This window comes from Nematostella vectensis, chromosome 2 (assembly GCF_932526225.1).
Source record: "Nematostella vectensis chromosome 2, jaNemVect1.1, whole genome shotgun sequence".
NCBI lineage: Eukaryota > Metazoa > Cnidaria > Anthozoa > Actiniaria > Edwardsiidae > Nematostella > Nematostella vectensis.
Genome location: NC_064035.1, coordinates 7,662,867 through 7,680,371, shown reverse-complemented (window position 1 = coordinate 7,680,371; position 17,505 = coordinate 7,662,867). Strand labels below are relative to the sequence as shown.

The 17,505-nt window shown below is 46.1% G+C and overlaps 1 protein-coding gene across 1 annotated transcript in view; it reads right to left on the bottom strand.

The window, feature by feature from the left end:
- The window catches only part of LOC5514364 (mucin-19), a 59,334-nt gene that overhangs the window by 17,500 nt on the left and 24,329 nt on the right, over positions 1 to 17,505 (bottom strand). The window contains exons 18-28 of the mRNA XM_048720504.1: positions 8,084 to 17,158; positions 7,901 to 7,981; positions 3,046 to 7,553; positions 2,726 to 2,784; positions 2,417 to 2,577; positions 1,825 to 2,112; positions 1,519 to 1,571; positions 1,115 to 1,241; positions 888 to 979; positions 685 to 723; positions 93 to 272 (exon numbers count right to left, since the gene is read on the bottom strand). Coding sequence (XP_048576461.1) covers positions 93 to 272; positions 685 to 723; positions 888 to 979; positions 1,115 to 1,241; positions 1,519 to 1,571; positions 1,825 to 2,112; positions 2,417 to 2,577; positions 2,726 to 2,784; positions 3,046 to 7,553; positions 7,901 to 7,981; positions 8,084 to 17,158 — 14,663 coding nt within the window. The remainder of the gene's footprint in view (positions 1 to 92; positions 273 to 684; positions 724 to 887; positions 980 to 1,114; positions 1,242 to 1,518; positions 1,572 to 1,824; positions 2,113 to 2,416; positions 2,578 to 2,725; positions 2,785 to 3,045; positions 7,554 to 7,900; positions 7,982 to 8,083; positions 17,159 to 17,505) is intronic.

Below are 17,505 nucleotides of genomic sequence, written 5' to 3'. Positions count from 1 at the left end.
TCTAAAGGGGAGCATGACAAATCTGATGGCTAACAAGTTTAAGTTTTCATTTTCACAGTCTAGTTTGAATTAAAAAATCATGATTCACGAACCTCCCCAGTTGAAATGTTGACATAGGTTGCTGGCAAACCCGGGAGACCCGGTGAACCAGGAAGACCACTCGGACCTGGCCGACCGGCGACTCCAGGAAGACCAGATCTGCCTTGTTGTCCGGGGGGGGCGGCTAGCCCCTTCCCGGGAGGACCAGGGGGACCAGGAGGACCGACGAGCAGCTGAAATACGATATTTTAATATGAGATGGTATAAAACGAGTTATGGAGCTTATTCCATAATCCCAGGTATTGGATCCCTACGAACTTCTAGTTTATATTACGTTTGTCTGTGATTTTCTCATGATTCTCTACAAGCATGATTCGCTAAAACTCTTCGGAACGAGTTATAATACATGTTTTATATTTTATGGTTAAGGAGAATGTTGAAATTGGGGGTTTATTTGGAAGTTTGGTTCTGAAGTGCATATTACAGCTTTTACACTATGTGGGCTTGAGTGTTTGAATTAGTCATTTAGGATAGGTTAAAAGTTTGTCCGAGAAAACCTCTCTCAATGAACACTCACACACAGAAAACACACACTCCAATGCTGCAATTGTGCGAAAAGGGAGATTCGCAAACACAAGGACTTACTTGTTGAGAGCAGTTGGAGGAACAGGTTCCGGCGTCACCCTGGTAAGTAACAGCAAGGACAAAATTACAATCCGAGAACGTGAGGTTTGGGGAAGCAAATCAATCTTCTTCACTATATCTTTAAGACTAAACGGGCATCAATTTGAAAAAGAATATTATAGAACCCCTTGAAATTTTGTTGAAATATTTTACTTTTTTCACACCTTCTGTCCCTTGACTGTGACGACTGTGCTGTTGGTTGCTATGAAAACAGCAGGCCCGGGCAAGCCTCGATCACCTTTCTCTCCCTTTGCCCCTGAAAAAAAAAAACAATCATTCTCTCACGGAGTCTCTTTTATAAATAAAAACAAGTAAGGAAATGAAAACATGAGCGAATGCAAGTGGACATTTTCCTGTGACCCAGATAATTACATGGTTACTCTGCACATACCCTGGCCACTAGTAGAAACACCTGGCGGGCCTCTGTCTCCCTTAGGGCCAGGCGGACCAGGGGGTCCAAGCGGGCTAGGTAATCCTGATGGCGATGTGGTTTGAGTTGTACGAGTCCTAAATGTTTCCTGAGTTGTGAAAACGGAAGAAATTCAAAATCCAGGCTAAATAATAGCATAATCTACGACAAAATTTCAAAATTTAAGCCGCTATAAAAAGGTAATCTTTATGAAAAATCTGACTTGAATATTCTTGATCCAGCAAAACATAAAAAGTCACATATGCGAGATTTCCAGTCCTTCTATTTGTGCAATGCGCACTAGAATTTCAGTAAAGTGCACATAAGGGAAAAGTGACATGATCAGTATTCGACACTATAAAGTGTTTTTCTGTTCGGTTACTTACGGTGGATGTCGGAACAGTGACAGGATGCACGGTACTCTCAAATGCTCCAATCCCTAGCAGCAAACGAGAAAATGTCAATCAAAGACACCCCAAATCAACAGTATATGTATCAATATATCAACGCCCTTTCTTGTCAAATGGTAAGGATTAGTCAATCAAAGGCCTTCCAGCCAACCAAGAGCCTGCATTAACAAAAAGCATAATACAACCTGACAGATACTCTTTTCCTGTAGTACCTTGTTTTGGGAAATCTTAAGGGTTTTACAGTGCACCAGAGGGCTTTTGAGAGAACTTTTAAATGCTTACCTTCCCCGGTGATCGCTTCGCTGGCGCGGCTAGGGATTCCATTTCCATTGTTGCTGTACGCTAACACAAGCACGCGATATCTAGTAAAGGGGAGCAGGTCTTGGATGCCAATAGAACTGCAGTTAGCACATGACACCACGTTCCTTGTTCCCGAGTCCTGTTTCCCGTAGTAGATTTTGTAACCAAGTAGTGTTCCATGTTGTGGTTCCGGAGAAACAGCGTCCCATATAACTTTGAGGCTTCTCTTGTCAACACTTTGAACTTGAATGTTCAATGGTGCAGCTGGTACTGAGTGAAAGGATTCAAAAGAAGGGTATTCAAAGCGAGCCCTGTCTCTAATCAAGCCATTTGCCATTGCAAATACAAGTGGTCTCGACTATGTATGATATTGAGAGTGGAAATGCACACAGTCTTCTGTTTTTATTTAACTTTTTCCCATTATTGAAAGGCAGGGTATAACGATCAAAGCTTGGAGATTATTTTCTTTATTTCACAAAATTTAAACAGCTTCATGAGCTTTTCAAAATAACTCTTTAACCTTTACCCTAACCCAACCGTGCCTATTAGTATATTGTTAGTAATGCCTAGATACCTTTGTCCCCCTTGACGTGAATCAGCTTTATGGGTAACTCGCCAATCACGTCCTGACGTTCGATCATCTCCATCAGATCAATAAGCTCATTACTATTCAAGGACCGGTAACGGATATTGACCTTGGCCAGCACCCTCCCACGGCTAGAAACACCAGACAACCTATCGATCACAGCAATACTCACAAATTAGCCCACAAGATATTATTTAATTATTTAATGACTAATTGAATAACAATCAGTCATTTTTTATCAATTATTTGATCAACTGGAATTAATTAAACACAATTTAATGAAGTGAATATACTCACTTGAACTCTAGCAGGTCAACACCAGCAAATGACGAGAAACCCTTGGCAAACTCCACAACCTGGAAAGCAAATGTCAAAAATAGTTTGTCTTGAGGGCAACCGCTATGGGAAATGAATCTACAGTGCTAGATTTCATTTTGATTGTTTTTTTACACAATCTTGTAGTTCACAATATCTGCACAGACACATGTTTATCTTATGAACAACTTTGGGGGATTTTTATCCCACGAAAAACTATAGGAGAAAAAGCGAAATCGCTACAATCTATAAAAATGAAGACACTACAAAATAAGAAAAATATGTGCCAGCCCAGCACTTACATTTTCCTGAATTCTATTTGAAAGCAGCATATACGCCTCGCTACCGGAAGTCAACAGCGCAGGATCCCAAGTCTCATTCGTCAAAGCGATTGTCAATTCTATTGTTATTAAAGGGACTGGTGAAGTAGAACGAAATGCTTCTGTTCGAGAAGACATCTCTGGTGCAGAAGTGCTCTCATGTACAGCAGTGGTCTCTGGTGCAGCAGTAGTCTTTGGTAGAGTAGTGGTCTCTGGTGCAGCAGTAGTCTTTGGTAGAGTAGTGGTCTCTGGTGCAGCAGTAGTCTTTGGTAGAGTAGTGGTCTCTGGTGCAGCAGTAGTCTTTGGTAGAGTAGTGGTCTCTGGTGCAGCAGTAGTCTTTGGTAGAGGAGTGGTCTCTGGTGCAGCAGTAGTCTTTGGTAGAGGAGTGGTCTCTGGTGCAGCAGTAGTCTTTGGTACACTAGTGGTCTCTGGTGCAGCAGTAGTCTTTGGTACACTAGTGGTCCCTGGTGCAGCAGTAGTCTTTGGTACAGCAGTGGTCTCTGGTGCAGCAGTAACCTTTGGTAGAGTAGTGGTCTCTGGTGCAGCAGTAGTCTTTGGTAGAGGAGTGGTCTCTGGTGCAGCAGTAGTCTTTGGTACAGCAGTGGTCTCTGGTGCAGCAGTAGTCTTTGGTACACTAGTGGTCCCTGGTGCAGCAGTAGTCTTTGGTACACTAGTGGTCTCTGGTGCAGCAGTAGTCTTTGGTAGAGTAGTGGTCTCTGGTGCAGCAGTAGTCTTTGGTACACTAGTGGTCTCTGGTGCAGCAGTAGTCTTTGGTACACTAGTGGTCTCTGGTGCAGCAGTAGTCTTTGGTACAGCAGTGGTCTCTGGTGCAGCAGTAGTCTTTGGTACAGCAGTGGTCTCTGGTGCAGCAGTGGGCTCTGGTGCAGCAGTGGTCTCTGGTCCAGTATTGGACATAGGTACAGCAGTGGTCTCCATTATAGCAGTGGTCTTTGGTACGGAAGTGGTCTCTGCTGCCACAGTTGTCTTTGGTACAGTACTGGTCCCTGGTACAGCAGTAGTCTTTGGTACACTAGTGGTCTCTGGTGCAGCAGTAGTCTTTGGTACAGCAGTGGTCTCTGGTGCAGCAGTAGTCTTTGGTAGAGTAGTGGTCTCTGGTGCAGCAGTAGTCTTTGGTAGAGTAGTGGTCTCTGGTGCAGCAGTAGTCTTTGGTAGAGTAGTGGTCTCTGGTGCAGCAGTAGTCTTTGGTACACTAGTGGTCTCTGGTGCAGCAGTAGTCTTTGGTACACTAGTGGTCTCTGGTGCAGCAGTAGTCTTTAGTACACTAGTGGTCTCTGGTGCAGCAGTAGTCTTTGGTACACTAGTGGTCTCTGGTGCAGCAGTAGTCTTTGGTACAGCAGTGGTCTCTGGTGCAGCAGTAGTCTTTGGTACAGCAGTGGTCTCTGGTGCAGCAGTAGTCTTTGGTACACTAGTGGTCTCTGGTGCAGCAGTAGTCTTTGGTACACTAGTGGTCTCTGGTGCAGCAGTAGTCTTTGGTACACTAGTGGTCTCTGGTGCAGCAGTAGTCTTTGGTACAGCAGTGGTCTCTGGTGCAGCAGTGGGCTCTGGTGCAGCAGTGGTCTCTGGTCCAGTATTGGACATAGGTACAGCAGTGGTCTCCATTACAGCAGTGGTCTTTGGTACGGAAGTGGTCTCTGCTGCCACAGTGGTCTTTGGTACAGTACTGGTCCCTGGTACAGCAGTGGTCTCAGGTGCAGCAGTGGTCTCTGATGTCCCAGTGAGCTCTGGTGCAGCAGTGATTCCTGGTACATCAGTGGTCTCTGGTCCAATAGTGGTCTCTGGTGCAGCAGTGGTCTTGTGTACAGCAGTGGTCTCTGATGCCACAGTAGTATATGATGCCACATTGGTCTCTGGTCCGGTAGTGGACATAGGTGCGGCAGTGGTCTTTGGTACAGTACTGGTCCCTGGTACAGCAGTGACTTCAAGTGAAGCAGTGGTTCCTGGTACAGCAGTGGTATCTGGTATAACAGTGGTCTCTGCTGCCACAGTGGTGCCTGGTACGGATGTGGTCCCTGGTACGGCAGTGGTCCCTAGTACAGCGGTGGTCTTAGGTGCAGCAGTGGTCTCTGATGCAGCAGTGGGCTCTGGTGCAGCAGTGGTCTCTGTTCCAGCAGTGGACATAGGTATAGCAGTAGGCTCCGGTACAGCAGTGGTCTCTATTTCAGTAGTGGTCTCAGGTGCAGCAGTGGTCTCTTCTGGCACAGCAGTGGTCTCCAATGCAACAGTGGTCTTTTGTACAACAATGGTCTCTGATGAAGCAGTGGTCTCTGGTGCAGTAGTGAACATAGGTACAGCAGTGGTCTCCAGTACAGCAGTAGTCTCTGGTACAGCAGTGGTCTCTATTTCAGCAGCGGTTTCTGGTACGGAAGTGGTATCTGCTGCCACAGTGGTCTTTGGTAGAGTACTGGTCCCTGGTACAGCAGTGGCTTCAGGTGCAGCAGTGGTTCCTGGCACAGCAGTGGTATCTCGTACAACAGTGGTCTCTGCTGCCACAGTGGTTCCTGGCACGGAGGTGGTCCCTGGTACAGCAGTGGTCCCTAGTACAGCAGTGGTCTCAGGTGCAGCAGTGGTCTCTGATGCAGCAGTGGTCTCAGGTACAGCAGTGGTCTCAGGTGCAGCAGTGGTCTCTGATGCAGCAGTGGTCTCAGGTACAGCAGCGGTCTCAGGTGCAGCAGTGGTCTCAGGTACAGCAGTGGTCTCTGGTGCAGCAGTGGTCTCAGGTCCAGTAGTGGTCATAGGTCCAGAAGTGGTCTCAGGTACAGCAGTGGTTTCTGATACCCCAGTGATTTCTGATCCAGTAGTCTCCGGTACAGCAGTGGTCTCTGGTACGGAAGTGGTCTCTGCTGCCATAGTGGTCTTTGGTACAGTACTGGTCCCTGGTACAGTAGTGGCTTCAGGTGCAGCAGTTGTCTCTTCTGGTACAGCAGTGGTCTCCAATGCAGCAGTGGTCTTTTGTACAACAATGGTCTTTGATGAAGCAGTGGTCTTTGGTCCAGTAGTGAACATAGGTACAGCAGTGGTCTCCAGTACAGCAGTAGTCTCTGGTACAGCAGTGGTCTCTATTTCAGCAGCGGTTTCTGGTACGGAAGTGGTATCTGCTGCCACAGTGGTCTTTGGTAGAGTACTGGTCCCTGGTACAGCAGTGGCTTCAGGTGCAGCAGTGGTTCCTGGCACAGCAGTGGTATCTCGTACAACAGTGGTCTCTGCTGCCACAGTGGTTCCTGGCACGGAGGTGGTCCCTGGTACAGCAGTGGTCCCTAGTACAGCAGTGGTCTCAGGTGCAGCAGTGGTCTCTGATGCAGCAGTGGTCTCAGGTACAGCAGTGGTCTCAGGTGCAGCAGTGGTCTCTGATGCAGCAGTGGTCTCAGGTACAGCAGCGGTCTCAGGTGCAGCAGAAGTCTCAGGTACAGCAGTGGTCTCTGGTGCAGCAGTGGTCTCTGGTCCAGTAGTGGTCATAGGTCCAGAAGTGGTCTCAGGTACAGCAGTGGTTTCTGATACCCCAGTGATTTCTGATCCAGTAGTCTCCGGTACAGCAGTGGTCTCTGGTACGAAAGTGGTCTCTGCTGCCATAGTGGTCTTTGGTACAGTACTGGTCCCTGGTACAGTAGTGGCTTCAGGTGCAGCAGTTGTCTCTTCTGGTACAGCAGTGGTCTCCAATGCAGCAGTGGTCTTTTGTACAACAATGGTCTCTGATGAAGCAGTGGTCTTTGGTCCAGTAGTGAACATAGGTACAGCAGTGGTCTCCAGTACAGCAGTAGTCTCTGGTACAGCAGTGGTCTCTATTTCAGCAGCGGTTTCTGGTACGGAAGTGGTATCTGCTGCCACAGTGGTCTTTGGTAGAGTACTGGTCCCTGTTACAGCAGTGGCTTCAAGTGCAGCAGTGGTTCCTGGTACAACAGTGGTCTCTGCTGCCACAGTGGTTCCTGGCACGGAGGTGGTCACTGGTACGGCAGTGGTCCATAGTACAGCGGCGGTCTCAGGTGCAGCAGTTGTCTCTGATGCAGCAGTGGGCTCTGGTGCAGCAGTGGTCTCTGGTCCAGTACTGGACATAGGTACAGCAGTGGTCTCCAGTACAGCAGTAGTCTCTGGTACAGCAGTGGTCTCTATTTCAGCAGCAGTTTCTGCTACGGAAGTGGTATCTGCTACCACAGTGGTCTTTGGTACAGTACTGGTCCCTGGTACAGCAGTGGTCTCTGGTCCAATAGCGGTCATAGGTACAGCAGTCGTCTCCGGTACAGCAGTGGTTTCCGGTGCAGAAGGGGTCTTCAGTACTGCAGTGGTCTCTAGTACCGTACTGGTCTCTCTTACAGCAGTGGTCTCTGGCCCGGGAGAAGACACTAATTTAGTCAAGGGCGCTTTACTGGACTCTGTTGAAGCAGAAGTATCCGGGTCCAGAACAGTTGGTGAGTCAGTTGTTAGATGAGGTGAAGTAGTAGTCGTTTTGAGTTGTGGTCTTGGCGAAGGCTTCCCCTCTGTCATTATCAAAAATGGATATTAGTGAACGTCAAGTAAATCACACACACAATAAAAAATAGCAAGTCAACTATAGCAATCAACATACAATGCAACACATGATAACCCTGAGACCTATTTCAGAATACAAAAGAAGGATGCATAATTTGAGGATCTAGTTCATCAAATCATCAATAATAAGACCCTTTCAGTTTCTATGGAATAAATTTGCTGATGGCCAAGGTAGCGCACTTGCTTGAGAATTATTAAAAAACGATCATTGAAGAACAGGCGTTAAAAACTTGATCTATCTGTTGGAAAATAAGATACAGACAAAAAACAATAATATTTATTGCTTTGCAAATACCTGTGACAATGGAACCAGTAAACGGGGGTAATTGAGTAGGGACTTTAGGAGAAGCATAGGTCTTCGTCGCATGGGTTCCTCCTGAAACAACAGAGTTGGTGGATATAAAAGTGATTCCAGGTGCTTCTGGTTCGTCAATGTTCTCACTTGCTACACTGGTTACTGGTGCAAAAGTACTCTCACCTGCTACATTGGTGCCTGGTGCAAAGGTGCCATCAGGTAATACGGTGGTTCCTGCAGCAACAGTACTCTCATTTGCTACACTGGTTATTGGTGTCAAAGTTAACTCAGGCGCTACACGGGTTCCTGATTTAAAAGTACTCTCAGGTGCAAAAGTGGTTTCTGGTGCAATAGTACTCTCACTCCCTACAGTGGTTCCGAGTGCAACAGTTCCCTCAGGTGATACAGAGGTTCCTAATGCAACAGAACTTTCACTTGCTATAGTCGATTCTGGTGCAGCAGTACTCTCAGGTGATACAGTAGTTCCTGGTGCAACAGTACTCTTATGTGCTAAAGTGGTTCTTGGTGCAAACGTACCCTCAGATGATATAGAGGTTTCTAGTGTAACAGTGCTTTCACTCGCTAAATTGGTTAATGGTGTAGCAGTACTCTCAGATGATACAGTTGTTCCTGGTGTAACAGTACTTTCAGGTAATACAGTGGTTCCTGGTGCAACAGTACTCTCACTTGCTCCAGTGGTTAATGGTGCAGCAGTACTCTCAGGTAGTACAGTGGTTCCTGGTGTAATTGAACTCTCACTTGCTACAGCGATTCCTGGTGCAACAGTACTCTCAGGTGATACAGTAGTTCCTTGTGCATCAGTACTCGCGCTTGCTACAGTGGCTGCTCGTGTAACAGTACTCTCCCTGGCTACAGTAGTTCCAGGTGCAGCAGTACTCTCAGATGCTAATGTTGTTCCTGGTGCAAAAGTACTCTCTCTAGCTACAGTGGTAACTGGTACAATAGTACTTTCACTATCAGTACTCTCGCTTGCTACAGTGGTTCCTCGTGTAACAGTAATCTCACTTGCTACAGTAGTTCCTGGTGAAGCAGTACTTTCAGGTAATACAGTGGTTCCTGCTGCATCAGTAATCGCGCTTGCTACAGTGGCTCCTCGTGTAACAGTACTCTCACTTGCTACAGTAGTTCCAGGTGCAACAGTACTCTCAGGTGATAATGTTGTCCCTGGGGCAACAGTACTTTCACTTGCTGCAGTGGTTAATGGTTCAGCAGTACTTTCCGATGATTCAGTGGTTTCTGGTGCGGCAGAAATTACAGTTGCTATGGTCGATTCTTGTGCAACAGTACTCTCAGGTGATATAGTTGTTCCTGGTACAACAGTACTCTCATTTGCAAAAGTGGTTCCAGGTGCAGTTGTACCTTCCGGTAATAAACTGTCAGGTGTATTAGTACCCTCACGCGATACAGTAGTTCCTGGTGCAGCAGTACTTTTAGGTGATACAGTGCTTCCTGGTGTTATTGTACTCTTGCTTCTTAATGTGGTTCCTGATGGAAATGTACTCTCACTTGCTATAGTGGGTCCTGATGCGACAGTAATCTCAGGTGATACACTTGTTCCTGGTGCAAAAGTACTCTCTCTAGCTACAGTGGTAACTGGTACAATAGTACTTTCACTATCAGTACTCTCGCTTGCTACAGTGGTTCCTCGTGTAACAGTAATCTCACTTGCTACAGTAGTTCCTGGTGAAGCAGTACTATCAGGGGATGCAGTGGTTCGTGGAGCAACAGTACTCTCGCTTGCTACAGTGGTTGGTGGAGCAACAGTACTCTTACGTGATACAGTAAGTCCTGGTACAATAGTACTCCCATCTGATGTAAATGTACTATCACTTGCTACAGTTGTTCCTCGTGTAACAGTTATCTCACTTGCTACAGTAGTTACAGGTGCAACAGTACTCTCAGGTGCTAATGTTGTCTCTGGGGCAACAGTACTCTCAATTACTCCAGTGGTTAATGGTGCAGCAGTACTCTCAGGTAGTACAGTGGTTCCTTGTGTAATTGTACTCTCACTTGCTACAGTGGTTCCTGGTGCAACAGTACTCTCAGGTGATACAGTTGTTCCTGGTGTAAAAGTACTCTCAGGTGATACAGTGGTTCCTGGTGCATCAGTACTCGCGCTTGCTACAGTGGCTCCTCGTGTAACTGTACTTTCACTTGCTACAGTAGTTTCAGGTGCAACAGTACTCTCAGGTGCTAATGTTGTCCCTGAGGCAACAGTACTTTCACTTGCTGCAGCGGTTAATAATTCAGCAGTACTTTCCGATGATTCAGTGGTTTCTGGTGCGGCAGAACTTACAGTTGCTATAGTCGATTCTGGTTGAACAGTACTCTCAGGTGATACAGTAGTTCCTGGTGCAACAGTACTCTTATGTGCTAAAGTGGTTCTTGGTGCAAACGTACCCTCAGATGATATAGAGGTTTCTAGTGTAACAGTGCTTTCACTCGCTAAATTGGTTAATGGTGTAGCAGTACTCTCAGATGATACAGTTGTTCCTGGTGTAACAGTACTTTCAGGTAATACAGTGGTTCCTGGTGCAACAGTACTCTCACTTGCTCCAGTGGTTAATGGTGCAGCAGTACTCTCAGGTAGTACAGTGGTTCCTGGTGTAATTGAACTCTCACTTGCTACAGCGATTCCTGGTGCAACAGTACTCTCAGGTGATACAGTAGTTCCTTGTGCATCAGTACTCGCGCTTGCTACAGTGGCTGCTCGTGTAACAGTACTCTCCCTGGCTACAGTAGTTCCAGGTGCAGCAGTACTCTCAGATGCTAATGTTGTTCCTGGTGCAAAAGTACTCTCTCTAGCTACAGTGGTAACTGGTACAATAGTACTTTCACTATCAGTACTCTCGCTTGCTACAGTGGTTCCTCGTGTAACAGTAATCTCACTTGCTACAGTAGTTCCTGGTGAAGCAGTACTTTCAGGTAATACAGTGGTTCCTGCTGCATCAGTAATCGCGCTTGCTACAGTGGCTCCTCGTGTAACAGTACTCTCACTTGCTACAGTAGTTCCAGGTGCAACAGTACTCTCAGGTGATAATGTTGTCCCCGGGGCAACAGTACTTTCACTTGCTGCAGTGGTTAATGGTTCAGCAGTACTTTCCGATGATTCAGTGGTTTCTGGTGCGGCAGAAATTACAGTTGCTATGGTCGATTCTTGTGCAACAGTACTCTCAGGTGATACAGTTGTTCCTGGTGTAAAAGTACTCTCAGGTGATACAGTGGTTCCTGGTGCATCAGTACTCGCGCTTGCTACAGTGGCTCCTCGTGTAACTGTACTTTCACTTGCTACAGTAGTTTCAGGTGCAACAGTACTCTCAGGTGCTAATGTTGTCCCTGAGGCAACAGTACTTTCACTTGCTGCAGCGGTTAATAATTCAGCAGTACTTTCCGATGATTCAGTGGTTTCTGGTGCGGCAGAACTTACAGTTGCTATAGTCGATTCTGGTTGAACAGTACTCTCAGGTGATACAGTAGTTCCTGGTGCAACAGTACTCTTATGTGCTAAAGTGGTTCTTGGTGCAAACGTACCCTCAGATGATATAGAGGTTTCTAGTGTAACAGTGCTTTCACTCGCTAAATTGGTTAATGGTGTAGCAGTACTCTCAGATGATACAGTTGTTCCTGGTGTAACAGTACTTTCAGGTAATACAGTGGTTCCTGGTGCAACAGTACTCTCACTTGCTCCAGTGGTTAATGGTGCAGCAGTACTCTCAGGTAGTACAGTGGTTCCTGGTGTAATTGAACTCTCACTTGCTACAGCGATTCCTGGTGCAACAGTACTCTCAGGTGATACAGTAGTTCCTGGTGTTAAAGTACTCTCAGATGAAACAGTGGTTACTAGTGCATCAGTACTCGCGCTTGCTACAGTGGCTGCTCGTGTAACAGTACTCTCCCTGGCTACAGTAGTTCCAGGTGCAGCAGTACTCTCAGATGCTAATGTTGTTACTGGTGCAAAAGTACTCTCTCTAGCTACAGTGGTAACTGGTACAATAGTACTTTCACTATCAGTACTCTCGCTTGCTACAGTGGTTCCTCGTGTAACAGTAATCTCACTTGCTACAGTAGTTCCTGGTGAAGCAGTACTTTCAGGTAATACAGTGGTTCCTGCTGCATCAGTAATCGCGCTTGCTACAGTGGCTCCTCGTGTAACAGTACTCTCACTTGCTACAGTAGTTCCAGGTGCAACAGTACTCTCAGGTGATAATGTTGTCCCCGGGGCAACAGTACTTTCACTTGCTCCAGTGGTTAATGGTGCAGCAGTACTCTCAGGTAGTACAGTGGTTCCTGGTGTAATTGAACTCTCACTTGCTGCAGCGATTCCTGGTGCAACAGTACTCTCAGGTGATACAGTAGTTCCTGGTGCATCAGTACTCGCGCTTGCTACAGTGGCTCCTCGTGTAACAGTACTCTCACTTCCTATAGTTGGTCCTGGTGCGACAGTAATCTCAGGTGATACACTTGTTCCTGGTGCAAAAGTACTCTCTCTAGCTACAGTGGTAACTGGTACAATAGTACTTTCACTATCAGTACTCTCGCTTGCTACAGTGGTTCCTCGTGTAACAGTAATCTCACTTGCCACAGTAATTCCTGGTGAAGCAGTACTCTCAGGTAATACAGTAGTTCCTGGTGTTAAAGTACTCTCAGGTGATACAGTTGTTACTAGTGCATCAGTACCCTCGCTTGCTACAGTGGTTCCTCGTGTAACAGTACTCTCACTTGCTACAGTAATTCCTGGTGAAGCAGTACTCTTAGGTAATACAGTAGTTCCTGGTGTTAAAGTACTCTCAGATGAAACAGTGGTTACTAGTGCATCAGTACCCTCGCTTGCTACAGTGGTTCCTCGTGTAACAGTACTCTCAGTTGCTACAGTAGTTCCTGGTGAAACAGTACTTTCAGGTAATACAGTGGTTCCTGGTGCAACAGTACTCTCACTTGCTCCAGTGGTTAATGGTGCAGCAGTACTCTCAGGTAGTACAGTGGTTCCTGGTGTAATTGAACTCTCACTTGCTACAGCGATTCCTAGTGCAACAGTACTCTCAGGTGATACAGTAGTTCCTTGTGCATCAGTACTCGCGCTTGCTACAGTGGCTCCTCGTGTAACAGTACTCTCACTGGCTACAGTAGTTCCAGGTGCAGCAGTACTCTCAGGTGCTAATGTTGTTCCTGGTGCAAAAGTACTCTCTCTAGCTACAGTGGTAACTGGTACAATAGTACTTTCACTATCAGTACTCTCGCTTGCTACAGTGTTTCCTTGTGTAACAGTAATCTCACTTGCTACAGTAGTTCCTGGTGAAGCAGTACTTTCAGGTAATACAGTGGTTCCTGGTGCATCAGTAATCGCGCTTGCTACAGTGGCTCCTCGTGTAACAGTACTCTCACTTGTTACAGTAGTTCCAGGTGCAACAGTACTCTCAGGTGATATAGTTGTTCCTGGTACAACAGTACTCTCATTTCCTAAAGTGGTTCCAGGTGCAGTAGTACCTTCCGCTAATAAACTGTCAGGTGTATTAGTACCCTCACGCGATACAGTAGTTCCTGGTGCAGCAGTACTTTTAGGTGATACAGTGCTTCCTGGTGTTATTGTACTCTTGCTTCTTAATGTGGTTCCTGATGAAAATGTACTATCACTTGCTACAGTTGTTCCTCGTGTAACAGTTATCTCACTTGCTACAGTAGTTCCAGGTGCAACAGTACTCTCAGGTGATAATGTTGTCCCTGGGGCAACAGTACTTTCGCTTGCTGCAGTGGTTAATGGTTCAACAGTACTTTCCGATGATTCAGTGGTTCCTGGTGCGGCAGAACTTTCACTTGCTATAGTCGATTCTTGTGCAACAGTACTCTCAGGTGATATAGTTGTTCCTGATACAACAGTACTCTCATTTGCAAAAGTGGTTCCAGGTGCAGTTGTACCTTCCGGTAATAAACTGTCAGGTGTATTAGTACCCTCACGTGATACAGTAGTTCCTGGTGGCACAGTACTCTCAGGTGATACAGTGGTTACTAGTGCATTAGTACCCTCGCTTGCTACAGTGGTTCCTCGTGTAACAGTACTCTCACTTGCTACAGTAATTCCTGGTGAAGCAGTACTCTTAGGTAATACAGTAGTTCCTGGTGTTAAAGTACTCTCAGATGAAACAGTGGTTACTAGTGCATCAGTACCCTCGCTTGCTACAGTGGTTCCTCGTGTAACAGTACTCTCAGTTGCTACAGTAGTTCCTGGTGAAACAGTACTTTCAGGTAATACAGTGGTTCCTGGTGCAACAGTACTCTCACTTGCTCCAGTGGTTAATGGTGCAGCAGTACTCTCAGGTAGTACAGTGGTTCCTGGTGTAATTGAACTCTCACTTGCTACAGCGATTCCTAGTGCAACAGTACTCTCAGGTGATACAGTAGTTCCTTGTGCATCAGTACTCGCGCTTGCTACAGTGGCTCCTCGTGTAACAGTACTCTCACTGGCTACAGTAGTTCCAGGTGCAGCAGTACTCTCAGGTGCTAATGTTGTTCCTGGTGCAAAAGTACTCTCTCTAGCTACAGTGGTAACTGGTACAATAGTACTTTCACTATCAGTACTCTCGCTTGCTACAGTGTTTCCTCGTGTAACAGTAATCTCACTTGCTACAGTAGTTCCTGGTGAAGCAGTACTTTCAGGTAATACAGTGGTTCCTGGTGCATCAGTAATCGCGCTTGCTACAGTGGCTCCTCGTGTAACAGTACTCTCACTTGTTACAGTAGTTCCAGGTGCAACAGTACTCTCAGGTGATAATGTTGTCCCTGGGGCAACCGTACTTTCGCTTGCTGCAGTGGTTAATGATTCAACAGTACTTTCCGATGATTCAGTGGTTCCTGGTGCGGCAGAAATTACAGTTGCTATAGTCGATTCTGGTTCAACAGTACTCTCAGGTGATATAGTTGTTCCTGGTACAACAGTACTCTCATTTCCTAAAGTGGTTCCAGGTGCAGTAGTACCTTCCGCTAATAAACTGTCAGGTGTATTAGTACCCTCACGCGATACAGTAGTTCCTGGTGCAGCAGTACTTTTAGGTGATACAGTGCTTCCTGGTGTTATTGTACTCTTGCTTCTTAATGTGGTTCCTGATGAAAATGTACTATCACTTGCTACAGTTGTTCCTCGTGTAACAGTTATCTCACTTGCTACAGTAGTTCCAGGTGCAACAGTACTCTCAGGTGATAATGTTGTCCCTGGGGCAACAGTACTTTCGCTTGCTGCAGTGGTTAATGGTTCAACAGTACTTTCCGATGATTCAGTGGTTCCTGGTGCGGCAGAACTTTCACTTGCTATAGTCGATTCTGGTGCAACAGTACTCTCAGGTGATATAGTAGTTCCTGATACAACAGTACTCTCATTTGCAAAAGTGGTTCCAGGTGCAGTAGTACCTTCCGGTAATAAACTGTCAGGTGTATTAGTACCCTCACGTGATACAGTAGTTCCTGGTGCCGCAGTACTCTCAGGTGATTCAGTGGTTCCTGGTGTTATTGTACTCTTGCTTCCTAATGTGTTTCCTGATGTTATTGTTCTCTCACTTGCTTTAGTGGGTCCTGGTGCGACAGTAATCTCAGGTGATACACTTGTTCCTGGTGCAAAAGTACTCTCTCTAGCTACAGTGGTAACTGGTACAATAGTACTTTCACTATCAGTACTCTCGCTTGCTACAGTGGTTCCTCGTGTAACAGTAATCTCACTTGCTACAGTAGTTCCTGGTGAAGCAGTACTTTCAGGTAATACAGTGGTTCCTGGTGCAACAGTACTCTCACTTGCTCCAGTGGTTAATGGTGCAGCAGTACTACCAGGTAGTACAGTGGTTCCTGGTGTAATTGAACTCTCACTTGCTGCAGCGATTCCTGGTGCAACAGTACTCTCAGGTGATACAGTAGTTCCTGGTGCATCAGTACTCGCGCTTGCTACAGTGGCTCCTCGTATAACAGTACTCTCACTTGCTACAGTAGTTCCAGGTGCAAAAGTGCTCTCAGGTGCTAATGTTGTTCCTGGTGTAAAAGTACTCTCTCTAGCTACAGTGGTAACTGGTACAATAGTACTTTCACTATCAGTACTCTCACTTGCTACAGTGGTTCCTCGTGTAACAGTAATCTCACTTGCTACAGCGATTCCTGGTGCAACAGTACTCTCAGGTAATACAGTAGTTCCTGGTGTTAAAGTACTCTCAGGTGATACAGTGGTTACTAGTGCATCAGTACCCCCGCTTGCTACAGTGGTTCCTCGTGTAACAGTACTCTCAGTTGCTACAGTAGTTCCTGGTGCAGCAGTACTTTCAGATAATACAGTGGTTCTTGGTGCAGCGGTACTTTCAGGTAATACAGTGGATCCTGGTGCAGCGGTACTTTCAGGTAATACAGTGGATCCTGGTGCAGCAGTACTTTCAGGTAATACAGTGGTTCCTGGTGGAGCAGTATTTGCACTCGCTGAAGTCGTTTCCTGTGCTGCAATACTCTTACCTCCTACAGTTGTTCCTGGTGCAACAGTACTCTCGGGTGATACAATGGTTCCTGGTGCAGCAGTTCTATCAGATGATAGAGTAGTTTCTGGTGCAAGAGTACCCTCACTTGCTACAGTGGTTCCTGATCCAGCAGTCCTCAGAGACGCCACAGTAGTTCCTGGTGAAACAGTACTTTCAGGCGATACAGCGATACCTGGTGCAGCAGTACTTTCAGTCGATACAGTAGTTCTTGGCGGAGATGTACTCTCACGTAAGATAGTGTTTCCTTTTGCAGCTGTACCCTCAGGTGCTACAGTGGTTTCTGGTGGAATAGTAATATCAGTTGCTACAGTGGTTCCTGGTACAATAGTACTCTTACTCGCTATGGTGGTTCGTGGTGAAGGGGTGCTATCCGGTGGTACAGTGGTTCCTGGTGCAGCAGTTTTTTCAGGTGATAAAGTGGTTTCTGGTGCAGTAGTTCTCACACTCGCTACAGTGGTTCCTGATTCAACAGCACTCTTACTAGCTACAGTTGTTCCTGGTGTAGTGGTACTCTCTGGTGGTACAGTGGTTCCTGATTCAACAGTTATGTCAGGTGATGAAGTTGTTTCTGGTGTAACAGTATTTTTACTTGCTACAGTGGCTCCTGATGCTACAGTACTCTCATGCGGGCCAGTAGTTCTTGGTGCAAATGTACCCTCAGATAATCCTGTGGTTTCTGATGTAAACGTTACCTCAATTGTGGATATCTTACGCTGTTGTCCGGGTGTAGCGGGCATTTCTGAAAGTTCAAAGGTCAGAAAAAGATACTTTATCAATATCTAAGGAATTAACAGACAATACGGTCTTGAACAATATAAAACATCAAACGTTAATTTTCAGCGGAGCCAGTGGGGCTAATTCCTCTTTCTCTCGATGAATTGTATCCAGTGCCTTTCTTCTTGCACATGGTATTTCCATATTTACTTAGTGGTATTTAGTAAGATAATTTTTTTCTTCACTATAGAAATGGCAAAAAGCGAAATGAAGGGCAAAAAAAACAAGCCACCACTCGATATCATTTCATCTATTGTTGGAATATGCTTGATAGAATCATTGTAAAAAAATATTCTGGCTGCTGTCTCAAAA